The sequence below is a fragment of the Portunus trituberculatus genome, chromosome 23 (genome assembly GCF_017591435.1).
Source record: "Portunus trituberculatus isolate SZX2019 chromosome 23, ASM1759143v1, whole genome shotgun sequence".
NCBI lineage: Eukaryota > Metazoa > Arthropoda > Malacostraca > Decapoda > Portunidae > Portunus > Portunus trituberculatus.
In genome coordinates, this window is record NC_059277.1 from 2,476,573 (window position 1) to 2,497,500 (window position 20,928).

The window sequence follows — 20,928 nt, forward strand, 5'->3', positions numbered from 1 at the left end:
ATGTATGTCCCCTGCCCCCATTCTCTCTCTCTCTCTCTCTCTCTCTCTCTCTCTCTCTCTCTCTCTCTCTCTCAGTAAAGAAAAGAAAAATCTATCCAGCTATACACACCACTAGGGAGGCGGTGGCGTAGTGGATAAAGTGGTGGTGAGGTCGGGCAGACGTCCACGCATAGGTTCGAATCCTACCACGTACCGCCTTGATACTTTGCCATTTGTCGAGTGGTTTAAAGCCACCTACATGTCACCATGATACCCAGGTTCTAGGTGGTTACACCAAAGATGCCCTAACATTGGGTACCATTATAAGTAAAATTGCCTGCGCCACTAATGGGTGGAAGCTGAACAGCGCTTCCAATACTCTTCAAGTTACCTACAGGCGCTATAGGCCAAGACGTAAAATAAATAGAAAATGTTCTTGCTCTTCCACATATGCTGTCTAGTTCTTCCATATTCTTACTGGCACAAAAGGTGGACACTTCTCAGGTACAAAATCTTAAAATCTTACTTGATTGTACACTGAGATCATGTCTGTGATCTGGTTGCTGTGAACTGATGTCTGCCTCAGGAATATTACCAGAAGTCATGTGTGTGGTGTAGCATGTTCCCACTAGTGTGCCCAGTGCTGGTGTGGTGTGGTGTGGTGAGGGTCCTGGTGGTGTGTGGTGTGCACAGCAAGTTGAAGGTTTCCTGGATCCCTGCTGCAGTGTTTCTGTCAGTAGTGTCTCGTCACCCTCACTCACGCCATTGCAGTGGATGTTTTCTCTCCAAGTAGAGCAAGTAACACGTAGAGTGTTTATTTATTTCCGTATGTACCACTTCATTGCAGATATAAAACATTGTTATGTAATAAAATTTATTGTTCATTATGCTTTCATTCTCTATCCTTGTAATTACATTTAGGCAACACCAAACTTTTTTTTTTTTTTGTTAGGTTTACCCTGAAGACGTGGCTGGATATTCCTATTATGTTTAATGAAGGATTTGCATTCCACTATTCATTTCGTATTTCACATCCTGCCACCTTTTGCAGGGAAAGACTAAGATTATTCTAGGCAGCCACCTCTCTGAAGAAAGTCACTGGATAGAAATGAGGCAAAGGAGATACAGACTGGTAAATGAAGAGTACATATATGTGGAATTTCTCTCTCTTTCTCTCTCTCATTATCCAGTCTTACATGGTGATAGAAGTTTGACAGGAGGATGTAAATCATAAACACTACATAATGCTCTCTCCCTTTATGGTATGAATTACTATACATAAGCCAAGTCAAGCTATGTACATTGTATAATTTACATATGAATCAAGAAGAACAAGAGAAAAGAGCAGCCAACCTTTATCAGTCATTTATGATATTTGGAAGGTCATGAAAAATAAACAAGAATACGTACTTTTCTTTCAAATTGAACTCTGAAGTGTGCATCGCTTGTGTTGATATGCTCTAGGTATGGTTATCACAGCCCTAAATATAAGCACACATGCAACATCCATAGGCTCTGAGCACATGTTGATTGCAGCATTAGTCAACAATGCTAAGTACTCCTGTGTTCCTTTTACACATGAGAACATGACATGAGCATTTATACACATTATGACACAAGGTGTTCATGGTAACATTAATCTATTTCTCTACTCTTGTAGTAGATTTGCACTACTCACTTAGAATTCATAACACACACTGTATTTAAAACAAGTTAATGCTGTGACAAACATTTCATGACATTACAAGGTATTATTCCAGCTAGTAGAACATCCTAGTTGACATACAGGAGTTTCAGCATACTGTACCTTCCTTTTATGTACATAATGGAAAAAAATTACTGTACTGTACTACACTTTAAGTATGACTTAGTGTTATGTCCGAGGACATCATATAAAACTTCAGTATTAAAGGTTAATTATTTTAAAACAACAGTTCTAGTTACACCATCTTAAAAAAATATACAGTTTGCAGTATGTTATATAAATTGGACTTAAAATTGGTCTCTCAAAGCATACTCTGTTCTCACAAGAACTTTGCTTCATTTCTTGTACATTTAATTACAAGATCCTAGTGCTTTCTCAACATGGGAAAAAAAAGGGAGGTTGGTCAAAGCCTTTGAAACTGAGCCTCTACTAATACATGTATGTAATACAACTCAGTAAACAAAGCATCAGATGAGGGGTCAATATTTCACCCCAACTGTAGTGAGAGTGTGCCAGACAGAGTGGCAAAGTGTTGGTGTCCCAGAAAACCATCCATCCCATACATTAAAGTTATTTGTGAACTATTTTGTACATAATTAGATCCATAATATGTAGAACGTTTAACATTCAGTAACTCCACACAACACTTGCCAGTTTCTGGCTCACTCTCACCAAGAAAAGCATAAATACACATCACAAAAATAGGAATCATGAATACAGATCACAACATAGTGAAATAAAAAAAAAACATATGATGCTATGAATGCACTGTCTCTGAATATTTGAGTAATAAATCACTTCAGACCTAAGATAAATGAGCATTTGTCAAAGCTCTTAGCAGGAACATCTTGCATGGTCTGTATGACAAAAATTTACTTTTTTTTTTTTTTTTTTTGTGTGTGTGTGTGTGTGTGTGTGTATGTAGGTACTCAAGAGAGACCATACAGTTTGTGCTGGCAATGTAATAGTGAAGCACACAGCACTGGCTTCAGCAGATCTTTGAGAGCTATAATATGTGGACCTAATACCTGCAGCACCTGATGTGGTCCTTAGTCACAGGTACACAAGTATTGCTTATAATGTGGATCCCACTGGCTGGCAAATACTGACCGCAATCAATGGCCATTTTTTTTTCTTTTTTTCTATCTTTATAAGGTGGGAATGAGTGAAGAGGGCTATGGTTAAGTATTGTACATATTATTACACAAAATATTTCCTTCATTACATTGTCTTCCTTGCATCATGATACTGCATTCCTTTCACACAGTACTGAAAAAGTCCTTGTTGAAAGACATTTACTTGCCTTCCGATGAAAAATCACAAGAAATTATAAAAAGTAAATTATCTGTCACAATTTGTAACAATGTAACATCACTATTAACTAAATATTTCAGCAAGAGGAAGGAGTCTTCCCTTTTACAAGGGTTTCACCACTTGTGTTAAAGGAATGTGTGCCTTGAAGGAATGACAGTTCTAAGGGTTGTGTAATATCGTAACTGCTGGAGCTGTTTAACTCCTATAATCCAGCCTACTTTTTTTTCTGCTGTGAACTCCCTCACAGTTTCTGTAAAGACATGATTTATTATGAATGAGGATTAAATACAAGTAGGTAAAGTAGATGTGTTTGTCTAGGCCACCCTGCATGGGATTCTCAGCCAGATATAAAGATATAGAGATGAACAAATATATGAAATAGATTTCCTAACTGCATTGATTAGTTAGCACATAAGTATACATTCCTGAAATGAAAACTGGTCAAATTTGGTTCTCCCTTAATAACTTGAGCAGCAGAAAGTTACCCGGTTTGTATTTTATCATGTGTTATTGATCTAGCTGATGACTTGTACAACTTTTTTTCTGTATTACATACTGCTGTGTACAATACTTATGTTAATTTGTAAGAAATCTTCCTGCACTATTCACACAAGATTTCTTTTAATCACAGGAAGTATTTGTAGCTGTGTCAAGAAGAAATACTGACCAAGAAAGAATTAGAGACTGCAGTCTTTGTGACACAGACAGTACTGAAGACCTGCAGCCACAAGATGTTTCAGGAGTTCACAGTGTATAGAGGATCCAAGGTATGTATGCAATAGTTTTTGATGCAGAAATGTTCATTACTTCACCCTCACACTTGAGCAAGATTTATTATGTGTGCTGGTTAAGGCTTACTTGATCTTGAAAACTCTTTGATTTAATAACCTGAAAGTTGCTTAAGTCACTCTTACAAAGTTATATTCCCTCGTTGTGAGACTAATGTGTAGCAATGAGTCACCCGAATCATGGCCCCATACTGCCTTGACTGATACATAGAGGCAAAATGAGTGAGAATACATGAAAGACTGGAAAAAGCTATCAGCATGCTGAGTGTGCATGATGTAATAGCTATTATTTATATATTCATTAAATTTCAGAAACATTTTGTAACAAAAATTATAGATTTATCTGTCTACAAATATAAATGCTTAAAAATAACTACAGGAAACATTTTCTCATGTACAAAATCAATAGATTTATTGCTAGTTCGTACCTGAAGACCGATCACAAACTTACATACACAGTCAAATTCAGTGTTTAAAATAATGAACATTCAAGTATTCTTTGTGTCACTGGCTTGGAAAATTTAAATGTTGAGATTACATTGTACAACACACAGTGTTACTTAAATGTATTCAAATATATTAGATTCCAAAACTCTCTAAGGTTGTAAAAGACAAAACTTGCTTCAAAAAGGTTGGCCCATTTCTTTGGTTTTGTGGTATTTAATTTTCTTTACCTATTAATATAATCCTTCATTATGCTAGACATAAAAAAAGAATCCCATCAAGACCACAAATAGTCATCTCCTTATTCCATCCACTGCTGTGATGTTCATGGTCATGAACAGACTCAGAAAACAGCTCATATAAGTTGCTTGAATGTTGTCTAGACATCATTAGGTACCTAACCATTTATTGTCTAGAAAATGAATCATCATGGACTTGTAACAACTAAAACATTGCCTTAGAGAGCCAAGTGTGTTGTACAGTAACCTTGTGTCAGCCAAGTTTTTCATGATGATATCCATCTCAAAGTCAAGGAGAAAGTAAACATATAGCTCTGGATATAGGAAGTGTAAAATTTGACTGTGTATGTACATTAATAATTAATTATATCACATACTCCTAATTTGGAAGCAACTAACCCTTGATGTGGCTAACTTTTCTTAATCCTGAAACCTGAAAAACTGGGTCACAAACCTCTGATACTGCATTTTGATGAGTTTATAGAAAATTGTACAAAAATCACAACACTAGCATAGTTTGTAGAATTACAAGTAACTCTAATTATGTATGATTGTGACACACACACCACAAATAGTGGTACACCAGTGATAAGTAGACAAGGAAAATGATGACAAATAAACTCACTAACCCACCCAAAATAGCAACAAGTCTTGGTAGCCGCTTTCTACAAGGGGTTTTCTCATCACGGGTGTGCTTAGACACTGCCAATGTCATCAGTTGATACGGCAATTATAATAATGATGATAATGGCACAAACATTAACAATGATAAGGTTTAAAAGTTTGTGCTTGGATTGTGAATGTCAGGATGCATGAAGGGCAGCCAGGTAATGGGGCAGTTTGCAAGAATAAAAGCAGTGAGGAGCATAACAAAATAAATTTAAACAAGATTCCCTCGGGACCATCATAACAATCTTGGCTGGTAATGTTTGTTGGGCATTGAGAGGGACAAGAGGGCATGTCAAAGCTAAGAGAGATGAGAAAACAAGAGGATCTTGAGATACAGGGAGAGGGAGGAAGCAATGATCACAGCCCATGGGAAGGAAAGATACCTACCCTTATAAAAAAAAATCACTCAAATGTATTAGTTTCTTACTGATCACAGCAAAAAAAGAACCAAAAATTAGTATTCAAAATTAAAAACTTATTCAAGTTATTAATTTTGTGCAGATATTTTCTTTAATAACATATAAAATATTATGATTTTATTTGTAGTCATTGTGACATCTTGCTAGTAATTTGATGTTCCTTCAAATTGTCATTAAAGAAATACATCAAAATAAATTAGTAACAATGATAGACTAAATTACATTGCAAGGAGTGAACCACCACAGAACACTGCCAGCTTCCATGTTCCCATCCATGTCAGCCACCAACTCACTGGTAATCAAACAAACCCCTCACCCTGAACCCACCAGCCCAGGAATAACAAGTCTCTGAATACACGACAATAACAATATAACAAACAAAATCACGCGCCATTCCTTAGTAGTCTGTGGTACCAGTAATACTACCTGTTGCCCTCACAGTCTTCCTCCATCGGTCAACTTGAGTCCTCTGGAGGAGAAGGATCACTCAGAGGTTCTTGTCCTTCCTTCAGCTCGGTGGCTTTGCTGAGCAGTGCCTGGACGTCCACCGGAGGGTAGTGCTGCGGGGAGACAAACAAAATGTACCAAATCTCTAATACAAGAGTTAACCAGTATTCTCATTCATTCCTTCTGGTAAGCTCTACTTGCTTCTGTATTTCCTTCTTCCTATTCAAGACACTTATCATTCAATTTCTTGACCTTTTAGACTTTTCATAAGGGACTTGGTCTTCAGTATTTTTGTTTTTTGTTGCCTTAGACTAGTGTTCTTCAGTTTTTTTTATCATGATGCAGTTTGATTTTTAAAACTTCCTTCAAGTATGTCTATTCTATAGTACTACCTTCATAACTCTGATGTGGAAACTTATTCAAACACACTACTTATTTTTGTGTGATACACAGAATAACAGCTAGCAACCCTGTTTTAGCTATGAACCTGTATTTCAAAGAACCTTGCCCTAGACCAGTCCTTTCTTACACAGAATAAAAGTGTGAATAGGAGATAAAGCTTAAGTGATGGTTCATACATTAAACTTAACTAGTTTCATTCCCAGGGGAATCTCAGTAGTAAATAGGGATCTTAGAGGTAAGGTAATAATACTATACAAAGCAACAAAAGAAGCAGGCATAAAGATAAGTCATAAATGTATAGGAGGAAAGAAGTAGTTGAGAATATAAAAAGTGTGCTTAAATTATGACTGGTTGTGGCACCTGGCTTTCAGTAGAGGGATACAACTTACCTGCAGAATTTTCATATTGGAGCCAAAATCATTCTGCAGCATTACATCTCTTTGCAATCTGAAGAAAAGCACTTTTAATAAAATTTTCGTTGAAAGTTCAAAGAAGACAATGACTAAATCCTCAGCTGTCTACTGAAGCAATGCTTTGTATAAATCAATCAGTCACTGAAATGTGCACTATTTGATATCATTTCATGTGTTCTAACTAGACATGGGCATGATTATGAAAAATTATTAGGATTTCATTTTGATTATAGTCTAAAATACAGATCACTCTTGATTTACATGTGTTTAATTTACACGTTTTTGTTAATACGCGACCAAAAAAATATTATAATTAATTAAATTTGCGCTATCGGTTTACTTATACAAGATTTGGACCACATCCCGCATCCCCCCTATTATCTATTGCTTCTTATGAGAATTACAAGTTTGTTTTATGCGAATTTTGAAATATGCGATGCCTCTTGGAACGCATCTATCATGTAAATCAAGACTTTCCTGTACTTTTTTTATTGTGATTAAATTATGATTACTTGTTTTTTCATTTTTATGATTATGATTTGATTATGATTACTTGAGTTCTGCTGGTTTTTATTATGATTACTTTTTTCTTTTTGTGCATGATTATAATTAGATTATGATTATAATCACATTTGGCTGTGATTATTCATAAAAAGCAATGACTAAGTACGGTACAATGCCTAAAAAATAGATAGCAAAATTTTATCTATTAGTTAAACTTTTACATATTTGAGCACAGTAATATTTAAATCACATACCAACTACTGATGGAATTTGGAAAGAGTGCTAGGAGAAAAGAGCAGTATTTACATACATCAATGAAGATATGATAAAGTTGATAACAGCAATGATATGTCTGTGTTTGGAGTGCCTTATTATAAAAAGTTTTATATTAGTGTGGTCACCAAATCTTAAAAAAGACATCAGGAAGCTAGAAAGAATCCAGAAAGCTACAACAAAAATCCCTACACATTTAAGTGAACATGGTTATGAAGAAAGGTTGGAAAAACTGGGATTAACTACACTGGAGGAAGGAAGGGAGAGAGGTGATAACACTATATAGAATACTGGAAGGGATAGACAAGCTGGATAGAGATGATCTCATCAGATTTGATATGAGGAGCACCAGAGGACATGGAAGGAAACTGAAAATGAGCAATTGCAGAAGAGACATAAAGAAATACAGCTTTCCTCATAGATGTATAATAGTGTGAAACAAACTTTATGATGAAACGGAGTATGCAAAGACCATACATAAATTTAGCAAAATTTTGGTAAAACGGATTGGGAGGTAAAAGAGCACGAGCCTAGTGTGGCTCTTTTCCTGTTAACTCCCAGCTAGGTAAACAACTAGGCAAACACACACACAGTTATAGCCAGTTCCACAACTGATACTCAAACAACATGTTTAAGTAATATTATGTAGGCCTGTGGCTAGGCATTCTCATTTCTCACACCAGCCTTGCTTATATGAGCAATATTACCATTGTTCTTTAGAAATTATCACAACAAAACTTAATATAATTACAAAGGTATCTAAATTTCAAGTACATATTACAAAAGCTCAACTTAATCCTTCAGTTAAAATAAAGTTGTTGTTTTTTTCAGTATCAAAGCTCATGAGTGATTTTTGTTGTTAGTTACCAAAAGATATTGCAGCTGCTGTTTGAAATTTCATATCATTGGTTTTGGTGGGAAATCCAGTGGTCCACTTTGTGCCACTGGTCCACTTTACCCACTTTCCCTTATATCATGGTAGAAGAGCATACAAGTAAAAACATGAGACAGTGCCAATGCTTCCACAACATACTTTGACTTGAAAGTAATGTGTTTCATGGAAATTACAAATAAATAATCACAACAATCACATTTTAATCAATGATTACTATAAAAAAAAAAAAATTCCATGATTTGATTATGATTTTTACCACAGAGTAAATTTTGATCATGAATTAATTATGATTACACACATTTTGTTTTTTTATGATTTGATTATGATTACATAATCAAAGCCATGGATTGATTTTCTTTTTTATTAATAAGTATAATCATGCTCATGTCTGCTTCTAACTAGAAGGTTCTTTCACCAGTAGTGATGCTTCGTCTTGCAATTCATCATCTAATCAGTGCTAAGAGTTTTGCCTCACACACTGTGTGAGAGGAAATGATAAGAACAATGAACTACTTGGCTAACATACACCATCATTGCTGTGCAGACTTGGATCAGGTAACTGAAGCGATCTGCATCAGCAAACAGAGAGTCCCACACCCGTATCACGTCAGGCAGGTCAAATTCCTGGGACAGCAGCAGAGTGAGCCATCTGCAGGACAACAATCATTACTAATAACGTTCATAAGCATGTGTAGTACTATAATTCCATTCATAAAGAAGGAATATTTTGTCAGTGTTAGTATTTTAACATCTTCCATTAACCCAAGTTACTTGTAATGTAGATTTACAAAAGCAAACCTTGTGTTAATGGGAATAATTCAAGCAATGACATCAACACTTTTTAACCTGGTAAACAAGCCCATCCCTACTCCAGCATAGTGCACACTTATTAAAACTGGATAATGAGATGAAGAAAAGGATGCAGCATATTCATCCTGGCAATGTTTCACTAATTCAATGTTGTAAATGAAGACAAATGTCAAAAGTCAAAGTTTCACTAAAAAGACTATAAAGAAATTTATTTCCTAATGCATAACACCACCTGAAACTGAAGAATTGAGGTCGGAGCTCCTGTGTCCTGAGTCTGTTCCACAGCTGGTGGTCATGGTGCCGCAGGTTGGACATGAGGCGCTCCATCATGGCGCCAATACCACTCGCGCTGTCATCCAACGTGCGAATGAAAAAGTCACGGATCTCCCCCATCAGGGATATGAAGCACCAGAAGCAGTCTGCCTCAGCATTTTCTGTGCCAAAATTATGAACATATCAGATGACACATTTCATTATTTTCACTTACTTTGAGATGAGCTGATACTTCTAAGAAAAAACTGTGCATCAGACAATTATTCACATCAGTCACCTTCTCTTTGACCACTGCATTTATTCTTTCAAGTAGATATCCCTCATATGGATAGTAAGCAACATTTTATTATTCACTCACAATAATTATTTCCAGTGTGTAAGATACCACATTGAATACAATACTAATGTATCCTCTAATGTCAAACTTTCCACAAGTCCCTACCTCTGAAAGCCATGTTTGGATCATTGGCAAACGTGTAGTAGATAGGACCGATGATCTCATTCATGCCCTGCACATAGGACTGGCCGGGGTTGAGCTTGGCATAGATGAAGAGGATTCTCTCCACCACTTCCCAGTGGGCTTCTGAGCCCGGCGGCAGAGGGTGGTAGTCCTCAGTCTGGGCACTTCTCCTGTTTGATGCCTCTAGCTGTGAAGACAAACCAGTGAGTGCTGCAGGTGACTGGTAAGCATTCTTTGAGTAAAGGGTTGGAATACATTCAGGGCAAATTCATCAAAGGATTATCATAAGCAATCTGACAAAATGGTGTTGATAGTTCGTGATGAAGAAATAGTGAAGAAGTTTTGTGAAGGGACATTATGGTGTCTTGGAAATAAATGTAGACAAGGAAACCTGATATTCTTTTGACCATTACAGCAATATGACCTGATTTCATATTTCAAAACATTAATTCTGCCTATATAACAAGTTCCATTCTTCTCCTGCATCCATCTCTCTCCCTCCCTCCGCAGCATTAACACCTTGGTGATGCCGAGGCCCTTCCTGGTGACGGCTGTGGCGGTGAGGGAGGAGTGAGTCACCCGCCGGTGCAGTCTCTCCACCTCCGGGTCGTTCACAATCACCTCACAGGGAAATTGTGTCCCTCGCTGGAAGAACATGATGTCAGGACACAATCGTCTGTGGAAGGAGGGTGAGTGATTTGATTATTAGCAAAAATTTTTTTTAAATAAATAAATAAATAAAAAAATAAAAAAAATAAATAAATAAAACAGAATATAGATTTATTGTCTTAACAATGCCACTCTAAAGGAAATTGCAATGTAAGAAAATTCAACTAAATTTATTGCCAAGACAAAGGGTTTTATATACATGTGATTTAATGCTCTCTACTTTACTTATTGTCTTTCTCAGGTTCTTTTAAGATCAGCTTCATAAGAAATGTTAGTGCCACCTATGCCTTGCTTGTCTAATCCTTCCTCCACTCTCACTGAATTCACTTTGTGCTGTTTATGTCTCACAGGTGATAAACTGCAATGATACAAGCTCTTACTGGAGAAAGTAAGGGACTAGCTGGTAATGTCTCTTGACCTCATGACTAACCTTGGAGGAGACAAGACACCAGTAACAAGGTAAGTTCAATATATGAATGGTTTGCACGTACTCCAATTGTAAGCTGGGGGAGACGTGTATACAATGTCACTCTTGCCTAGTGTTACTTCTTATGTGTAACATCATGCCCTTGATACAAGACACCAACCTGACATCCTTATCAATCTGTGCGAGGACCTCATTGTCTTTGAAGAAGGATCCCCATTGTGACTCAGGGTTGGGGTTGAGTGGGTGATCCTCCACATGGTTGTTGCCACTGCCATTCTTGCTCAGTCTGGCCGGTTCAACCACCATCTCCTCTGTGGCAGCCGTACAATGCTACACTTTAATGTGACTTTATTGGTCTATTGTCAGGATTGGACTTGGAGGGAAAGCATGGGCCAGTTAATTCTGTGATGCCTTTGTTGTGCATAATAATCCTTAACAGTCATCCTTTGTTAAAGAAACAAAACAAGTAGCTACTGATTATCTGAAAGCCAAAGCATTGCATTGAAAAAGAAAATAATTAAAATGCATTAAACAAAATTAAATTAAATCTAAATATACTTGATCACAACCTGACCTTTGATTCTGTCACTGCAGCACAACAATTAGCACCAACAGAAAAAAATGCCTAAAATAAACATCTACAAGAAAATTAGCAATGAAAAAAGAATGCACGTTAAGTGTCTTCAGAGTTCAAAGACTTAATGTGACTGAGGAACAAAGTAAAGATGTCTAAGTAATTGGTAATTAGGGAAAAGTGTATCACGTGGCAGTCCAAAGGATAAAATTTACACCAAGAAATATAATTAATTCTTAACATCAATTAATTACTGGTCTTTATAAACTTCACCTTGGGCTGTCACACCACAACATACCACAGACCACACAGCCACACCAACCACCAGTCACTGACCGACAAAGTGGTTGTACTGTGCCCTCTTCTTGTTGAGTGTGTCGTTCCACTGTGACCTGTCAAGGGGCAGGTAGTGCAGCAGCAGCTTCCAGCACAATGCTCGCCGGCCTCCTTCATCTGGCACTCCTGGTCAGGGTGTGAGGAAAGACAGAGATGGAAGGAAAGGAAAATTAGCTGTCACTTATATTACTGTATTCATTAATGTAGTACTCAAATAATATGGCTTTTTATGGATACTAGATTTAATCAGATCTTGTTAAAGTTAAAAAGTTGAAAGTTGAAATAAATAAATTTAGTTGTCACTTATATTCAATAGCATATGTATTCATTAGTCAATTAATTCAGGTAGTACTCAAATAATGTGGCTTTTATGAGTACTGTGCTGAATTTTTTATCTTGTTGCAGTGAAAAGATACTGATATTAATTCTCTCCTCACATTCTAGACTGGACTTGTCTCCCATTTTATAGTTATCAGCCCAACTCTCAGGATATTATCAAACAGAATCACTAATCACTGCCTTTCTGATCCTGATCCAACTCATGTCCCTTTCCTAAACTCCAAATCTGTAGCCTTATCCATATTGTAATTCCTTGCCAACACCACCAGATGTGTCAAAAAGGATAAAATCACCCCAATCAGTATTAACAGCAGAAATAAACAAACATACAGAATGCAGTGTCATTCCATATTGAGCACTGTCACAATAATAATAATAATAAAACCACATCCATATCCCGTATCAATAAGTTATAAAAATGGAAAATGCACAAAACAGTCGCGTTCCATACTGACAGCAGCCACAAAGACCCACAGAGGCCAAACAAGGTAGTGTAGGATGTCCAACACGCCCCTAACAATACGCCCCCTCAGAAACCACCGCCTCCCTCACCGCTGAAGCACAGGTCCCGCAGGCGCCTCACGTCTATCGCCTCCTCCTTCAGTAACGCGTCGAACTCCAACAGCCTAGAAATTAAATGACAGTTACTATTCAAGTCCCTGTAGCGTGAAATACTAGTAAATTCTAAGTGCCAAGGGCTTTGTTTACCTCGCTTTGTATGCAGCCATGATTCTGTGACCCATAGATGCGGTGGAGATGTGATGGCCTTGTGTTGCTTGATGTCGCTAAGTCGCCACCTTGTTACACTAGAGACGTGTTATAATGGTTCAGATATTGCTTGGTGTGTGTATTCCTATTTTTAGTGTTTCTTTATGCTTAGTTTTCTTCTATTTCCATTTTTCATATACTTAATAACTTGTATTCTCCTGTCTCCTCCCTTTCCCAGTTCATTTTAAGCGACCTCTCCGGTTTTGTAAGTGTGTGAAATTCTATGGTGTGGTATTGCATTGTTGTGTCATCATGGTGTTTATGGTAGTACAATGTGTGAAAACAACGCTGGTTTGTATGATATAAGTATATCTAGAAGTATCCTGTCCGTGTGTGTTGACGCCCAATGTGCGCCATATTTGTAGGCTCTTCCTGTCGTGATTGTGAAAGTTTAAGTGAGATAATTTTGTTGAATTTATCTTAGTCGTTTCGAAACTTGACTTCGTTCTACCATTGCAGTGTACGTTAATATTTTGAACTATTCCTTCATATAGTAAGTAATTTTGAGTATATAAGAGGACAGCAATTCAATATTTACACTTTATTCGTGTCTAACATTTCTTGATCACAAGTATAATCTCTTTTCTAGATAAGCGCAAATTCATGAAGTGCGAGAGGGAAGATCAAATCCCACTTGTAAACTGTAACCAGTCCTTTTTTTTTTTTATGTAGGAGGGGCACCAGCTAAGGGCAACAAAACATCAATAAAAGAAAAAAAATCCCATGAGGTGCAAGCCACAAAATAGATGTCAATTAAGAGAATCATCGAAAATTAAGAAAAAAGGTGTTTTGAAACCTTACTTTTCAGAGAGGAACGTAGTGTACAGTACATTTCTTCCACACATCCTTCTATCTTTTCTGTCCACTCATCCTATCTTTTCTGATCCTTGGATTAACTTGTCGATAAGTAAAATAATTCATATAAAATATACTCCAGTTAACTCAAGGAAGAGTGTCAACTGTTACTAAGATAATTTGCACGTAAGATGGTTCTAGAACTATTTGATGAAACAGCCTTATTCTTACTTAAAGCGACATTTGTTAAATCGAGAATCATGGTAGGTGAATATCATTAGTCATAATTTGCAATGTGTAATTATGCTACACTTTCTTTCTCAAACCCATTCTGCGCGTTTGCTTCGATATCCCGACACTTCCTCATTTATACATTTCTCAAAGACTTACGACCTGTCAACCATTTATATTTTAGTCCCCACATCTCTCTCTCTGAGTCTGAATCCCCAGCGCATTGCTTGATGGTGAGGTGAGGTGAAGTGAAGTGTTTCTATATTACCGACAGTTTCAAGTAGCACCAAGCACCAGCAGCAAGACAAGCAGTTCTAGCCTTCGCCACAACCCTCCACATTGCCTTATCTTCATCAATTAAAGGTATTTATGAGGCCATTCACTTATTTTTAGGTTTTCTTTTCATATGAGAGTGAAAACAGTACGCAAATATTAAAAGGTGATAGGTATATAACGATCATTATAGTAGCAAGGCGTCAGTATTAAGAGCTGATATTTGCTTCCTTCACTTACCGAAAGCCAAACATGTCAGAATGCAGCCACCAGTCTACTATTTCATATCCCATAGCCAAAAGTTTCCTATAGAGCTTAATTTTGGCTTGGTGAGACGATAAAGACATCATAATAGAGGTCCGCCACCGATGTTGCCTCCGGGATGCCGCCTCCCGCGGTCCCCCATCCATCATTCTCCCCCCGGCAGCGTACCAGGTATAATACTTTTTTTTTTAATTATTTCCTAACGAAAAAATTACGCTTCTATTGTGTTTTTATGGTTTCTATTAATGTTTCGTTGTGTTTGAAGCTTTTTCGCGCCTGTATTGGGTAAATATGTAGCGTTTACTGGTGTTTAGTGCTGTTGATCAAAAGTCTTATTTTTCTTTGTTTTATTTGCTCACGTTTCTACTTCTCGGTCTAACTCGCTGTAGAATGCTTCAGAAGATAGCTCAGACTCCGTGAAATGTGGTGAAATACTCGCCAAGTGAAAATGGTTTCACTTTCCAGGATGTTTTAGAAAAGTTATTGTTGAAAATGTTTTATACTTTTAACGTAATTAATTGACTTTTTTTTTTTAAACAAGTTGAGCTGGAGATATTCTATTATTTTGAAAATTAGTTTTAATATTTATCACGTCATAAAATGTCATGCATTCGGCCGTGGGTTCGTTCTTTCTAAAAGTCATTTTTAAATCAAATTATTTACGCGATTTAGCCGAGTCACCCCCGTTCCCGTTCTCTCTGATGACCACAGCCCAGGTGGTGAATCATCATAGCCCTAGGCTGGCGCCTCTTTTCCAACACCCCAGTTCGTCAATATTTTGCCTAATATCTAGTGATTTCTACGTGTTTTCGTGTGTTTCTAGGTTAAGGTATGTAGATATTGGTAGCAGAAGGAGGAAGAAAGGAGAAATAAAGGAGGATAAGGAGGAAGAAAGGAGAAAAGAAGGAGGAAAAGGAGCAGCAGCCAAGCCACAATACTTAAAGTCACCCACCATTTCCTCAATATTTTGTTTAACATCTAGTGTTTTGATGTGTTTCCAGGCTCAGGCGTGTACATGGAAGCAATAGAAGGAAGACGAAGGGAAAACAATGGAGGAGGATGAAGAAGAAATAAGAAATAGCAGCGGAATAGGAGAAGGAGCCAAGGTGTAATATTTAGGTTAGTCTCCCTTTTAAGCTTAACGTCCTTTATAATGTATGCTGTTGGTTTTTGGGATATATTTGGGGTGTTTCAAGTATGTTCAGTAGTGTTGCAGAGTGTTATGAGTATATTTTTGGTGCATTTTATGTGTTTTCAGTGTGTTTTAGGCCTTTTAGGTATATTTTACGTACCTTGAGTATATGGATTGAGATGTGTGTTTTGGGAGCATTTTGTGGGGTTTTGTGGTGTTTTGAGATGTGTTTCAGTATTTGCATGTTTTTAGTGTGTTTTGGGAGCATTTTGTGGGGTTTTGTGATGTTTTGAATGTGCTTTTGGGTTGATTTTGAGTGTTTTAAGCTGTGTGAGTGTGTGTTAGGAGTCTTCCGGATGCGTGTGGGGATGATTTGGGTATATTGGGTGTTTCTAGTGAGATTTAGGTGTGTTTGGTGGCATTTTCAGGGATTACATTGATATTGAGTGTTGTAATTGGTTTGGGTGTGTGTGGGTGATTTTGGTTTATATTGGGTGTTTTTAGTGAGTTTTAGGTGTGTCTTAGTGTATTTTGAGGTGTTGCATGGTGTTTTGAGTGTGGTTTATGTTGGTTTTGAGTGTTTTAAATGGTTTGGATGTGTGTGTGGGGTGTGATTTTGGCATATAGCCTAGTGGTGGTTTTAGAGTGTTGTGTGTGTTTTGGGGCTTTTTGAGGTGTTGCTTGGTTTTAATGAGTGTGTTTTGGGTTAGTTTTGAGTGTTGTAAGTGGTTTGGGGTGAGTATAGTGTATATTGGGTGTTTCTAATGAGTTTTAGGTGTATTTGGGGACATTTTAAGGTGTTGCGTGGTGTTTTGAGTGCTTTAAGTGGTTTGGGTGTGTACCAATATATATACCCTATGTTTTGATGTCATAGGAAATCTACCAATCAGAGCACAAAGAAATGATGGTGATATAACAACACTAAATTGGTGCCTGCTACTGGCCAATGACCAGTATGAATGAACTTTTTATATTATCATTCATGCAATTATTGAATTATATGTACTCTACTTCGTTCATCTGTAGATACTGGCATTTATAAGGATTCCTAAAGAATATCAATGATAACATTCTTATGAATAACTCGTGCATATCTACCATCTGTATTCATGTGGAACTGTTAAAGCAGAACCAGTTCCCACGGTTCCTGCCCAGCTCTTCTTGACAGTGTGTGTGTGTGTGTGTGTGTGTGTGTGTGTGTGTGTGTGTGTGTGTGTGTGTGTGTGTGTGTGTGTGTAAATTCACCTTGGTTGACTGTTTGGCACTCAGCTAGTCTTTACCCTACGGAAAGAGGTCAGAGCTCATATACCGAATTTTGGCTACAACTGCTACCACACCGTGTGTGTGTGTGTGTGTGTGTGTGTGTGTGTGTGTGTGTGTGTGTGTGTGTGTGTGTGTGTGTGTGGCTAGTGCCTGATGCTTTTACCAATGTCTAGAAGTAGGCTGTGCCCAATGCCCCACTGTCTCGAGGCTCATCTCTATGCCACAGCTAGAGACAAACATTCATAGGGCTGCCTGCTGCTGCCCTTCACCCTCCTCACCTGTGTGTGTGTGTGTGTGTGTGTATTTATCTACTTGTATATTGCATTGTGTGTGTATGTGTGTGTGTGTGTTACCTCATTCTTTAGTTTCAGAGAAAAGGTACCTAGGCTTTAAGTGATTTCTCATACACGTATTGGGAAGCACAGAGTTCTGACAACCTGTATGTATTTGAACAATGAAATACAGTGTACTTATCGTTAATGAATGATATAAAATATTTACGATGCATATCCAAAAATAAAACATGAAATAGACTCCCTAAAAAAAGAAATGAAAATAGTAGCTGGTTTAGTTAGATGGCAGGCAAGGATGGAAACAAAGTCTACAATGAACTAGTAGCTATAAATGGAAGGAGAGACCTGAGGAACTCCATTGGTAGGTGGGAGACTGCAATGAGATAGCAAGCTGTTAGTGAAGATGACAAACAGGGACACTGGAGGTGAAAGACAGGAACAGGGATGAGTTGGACCAGGGATGTGACAGCTGTAGAGGGGAGAGTGAGACTGTAGAACATTTCTTGAGTGTGTCAGATATGAAGAACAGAGAGACAGTTTGATAGGTTCCATAGCAATAATTATTGGAGAAGATAACTGGAATAGGAGATTAGAAGAGAAGGATGGTGAAGTCCTCATGGTGTTGGGCCTTTATCAAGAAGAGAAGAGAGAGAAAAAGAGACGATAGTAAGTTCAAAGAAAGAGTTCCTGATGTGAGTGTGGAGGAAACGGAATATCTTAGGTGTATTGACATGTTCCCTGTGTTGTACTTCATTACTTTCCTTTTGCAGATAATGGAAGAACCAGAACACAGCAGTGAAGGGAAGGAGGACCTATCAAGCAATAAAAAGTGAAGAGCTCACAAGAAGTGCCAAGCTGCTTTCACCATGGATGTGTTTTGACTGTGGAAATGTAAGAGACTTGCTTGACTTCTGTGTGCATCACGGGTCGATTTTGCCATCCAAAATTGTGAGTAATACCAAATACCAGACATTTTTGTGATTTCCTTAAAGGGGCACAACACAGCAACTCTCTTGTTAGGAGGATGCAGCTGTGGTGAGCATTGCTGTGTTATTGGTGAGCAGAATTACCAATGCTTTGGTGCATTTTGTCTATAGGTTAAAATTAGGTAAGTTTAGGTTAGATTAGGGTTTGGTTACTAACTAGGAGGGGCCAGTCTAGGTCTCCTGGCTAGGTTACAGTGTTTGGTGAGTACCTCATTTGGATTTTTGCTAAATATAGCAGATACAGCTGTGCCACTGTAGTTTAGGAGAACTAGTATTTTGTCCCATTTTTGTACTCTCAGCCAGACTCCTTGATATAATAACACTATCATCACCACTTTTCACTCTTCTCTCCATCAGGTTTCTGGTGCCGGGGATATCCTGGACAGGTCACATGGTACTAGTTTCCAAAGAGTGATGCCTGGATACAGAAGATGGCAAGTTCATTTTGTGACTGGAGAGAATGGTGTTTGTCTGCTCTAACTTCTGAATATTGGCAAAATAGAAAACTCGGGAGATTCCTCGATATATTTATCTCATGTGTTTTGAGTGGCAAGAATGGTTGACAGCATGTGGCTCAAGGCTCAGTAGTATGGAAGACACCAACAGGTCTGCACTCACTCCCACTCATTATGCTGGGAATGGAATTTTGATGATCATTTGAAAACCATTACTTAATTGTCATAATTTATTAGTTGGTTTGACACTGACAAGAACATGATTCCTCGGTGACAGTTGTGGATCAAAGGCAGGAAAGAGAATGCCCTCAAAACCTGAAAGTAAAATTTATGTTAGTAAATAAGACAGGGTATGGAATCATTTTGCAGTGTCTATTTCTCACAATGGATGATGAATTTTGTGATTGACTGTCTCATGCTTGACTACACACACACACACACACACACACACACACACACACACACACACACACACACACCATTATCATGAAGATACAGCAGTCGGTCCAGCAGCACCACGGCCTCCACTACTGGTGCCAGCAGCAACCGTAGTGAGTAGTATACCACCACCTGCAAAGTCAAACAAACCCCTAGAAACAGAACCATCATGAGCTCAAATTCTTCTAAAGTTCAGAAATCAGTTTGACAATAGCTTAATATGAATGAGGTTCCCGTTCAATTTGTTATCTGAATATGTATTACTGTGTGTGTGTGAGGTAATAGTTCAAGTTATCTAACAAATCAGCTACTAAAATTAAATGTTTAAATTGTGCAATGGTGTAGGAAGAGAATTTTTTTGACCTGTTGCCATCTGGTGAGGTTATACAAGGTTTCTTCACTTGTCAGGTCCGCCTCGGGTAGCACCACGTCCTGCAGCCGAGACACTGCCTGCTTAGCATAGCTGCAAGACGGAATGAAGGCATCTAGTTGGTTATTACTGCATTCTCAAGAACTGAACATCACAAGACAGTCATTATGTCACACATTTCATGGCCTACTATACATTTCAGAGGTGGACAAATGGTATTTTTTGCAGATATCTCCTAAACGAATCGTTGGATGAGTATGATATTTCAACACACTATCTTGAACATCCGTTCGTAATTTATGGTTAACATACCACAGTGCTATATGTGTTATGTGAGGAGTTTACTCGTGAAAAATAACACAAAGCCAACGAGTCATGTTGACGCATTCGAATGAAAGTGTGGCTCCCCCACACACCCACCCAAACCATTCCTAACCACTACTACGTCTCCCCCGTCTCGGAAGTTCTCGCCCTCTTTATCCCTCCTCTCCTCTCCCTAGCTCCTCGCCTCCCTCACTCCTGTGTCCCTCCCTACTTCTCCCACCACTGTATTTATACATTATAATGTTCTGTAAGTGTGTATGTATAGATATGATTATTAACGAGTATGGTACAATTTCATGAAGGCAAGAAGTGGTTCACGTTGATAATTACTGTACAACAGCACGTTTACGTGTAGTATATAGAAGAGCCATGTTTGCAGTCGTTATGGTCAACCATGTGAACATGATGTGCTGGAATTACCTGTGACCTGGACCTTCTACTGTTAGGAAAACTTGATACTCTTATTGCGTACTGTCTGATCATAAAAAGTGGTCCAGTTTATATATAATATTATTTTGTCGTTAGATACGTTGCTTATTATCCAGCTATACGGCCATTAACAGCGGAATTAGCTATTGCTTTCACGGTCGTTTGACCCACTCTGGTTTTCATGTCCACATATACCAGCGAATAATATTATTAAATGGATATGTATGTATGTACATACTGACGTATGTAACTATTATACCTATACGTATGTAATTACAATAGGGGAAAAAAAATCAAAGGTGGAAGGCTGATGGTGTGAATAGAGGGTGAAGAGGGAATCGGGAAAGAGGGTCATGTGATACTCGGGTAGAGAAGGAGTGGTCTGGGGGTTCTTCAGGGTGGTGGTGGTGGAGGGGTTAGACGAGTACCCCACACTCGTCCGATTCTGTAAAACACCTTTGATATGATGACTGGATTAGGCGTAATATCACTCGGTAAACTCCTCACATAACACATATAGCACTGTGG

At 38.0% G+C, this 20,928-nt stretch overlaps 3 protein-coding genes across 4 annotated transcripts in view; 1 reads left to right on the top strand and 2 right to left on the bottom strand.

Moving 5' to 3' along the window:
* LOC123507905 (LIM/homeobox protein Awh-like) overlaps positions 1–3,762 on the top strand; it is a 60,483-nt gene extending 56,721 nt beyond the window's left edge. Inside the window, exon 8 of the mRNA XM_045261211.1 lies at positions 3,630–3,762. The gene's annotated coding sequence lies outside the window, so the exon portion shown is untranslated. The remainder of the gene's footprint in view (positions 1–3,629) is intronic.
* On the bottom strand, positions 1,222–13,166 carry LOC123507902 (TBC1 domain family member 13-like). Of its 2 annotated transcripts, XM_045261208.1 has the most exons (10): positions 13,088–13,166; positions 12,932–13,005; positions 12,041–12,166; positions 11,291–11,441; positions 10,554–10,710; positions 10,017–10,221; positions 9,534–9,735; positions 9,018–9,140; positions 6,796–6,853; positions 1,222–6,117 (listed from the first exon to the last, which is right to left on the bottom strand). In XM_045261208.1, the coding sequence occupies exons 1-10, from the start codon at positions 13,120–13,122 to the stop codon at positions 6,013–6,015; spliced, it is 1,236 nt and encodes a 411-aa protein (XP_045117143.1). In that variant the 5' UTR covers positions 13,123–13,166; the 3' UTR covers positions 1,222–6,012. The 2 variants fall into 2 exon arrangements, with proteins under 2 accessions (XP_045117143.1, XP_045117144.1); XM_045261209.1 differs by lacking the exon at positions 6,796–6,853.
* A 5,728-nt stretch (positions 13,167–18,894) lies between these two features.
* Positions 18,895–20,928, bottom strand: part of LOC123507705 (protein RRNAD1-like) — a 16,822-nt gene continuing 14,788 nt past the window's right edge. Inside the window, 3 exon segments of the mRNA XM_045260847.1 lie at positions 18,895–19,154; positions 19,319–19,409; positions 19,641–19,740. Of these exon segments, the coding sequence (XP_045116782.1) occupies positions 19,063–19,154; positions 19,319–19,409; positions 19,641–19,740 (283 nt within the window). The 3' untranslated portion in view covers positions 18,895–19,062.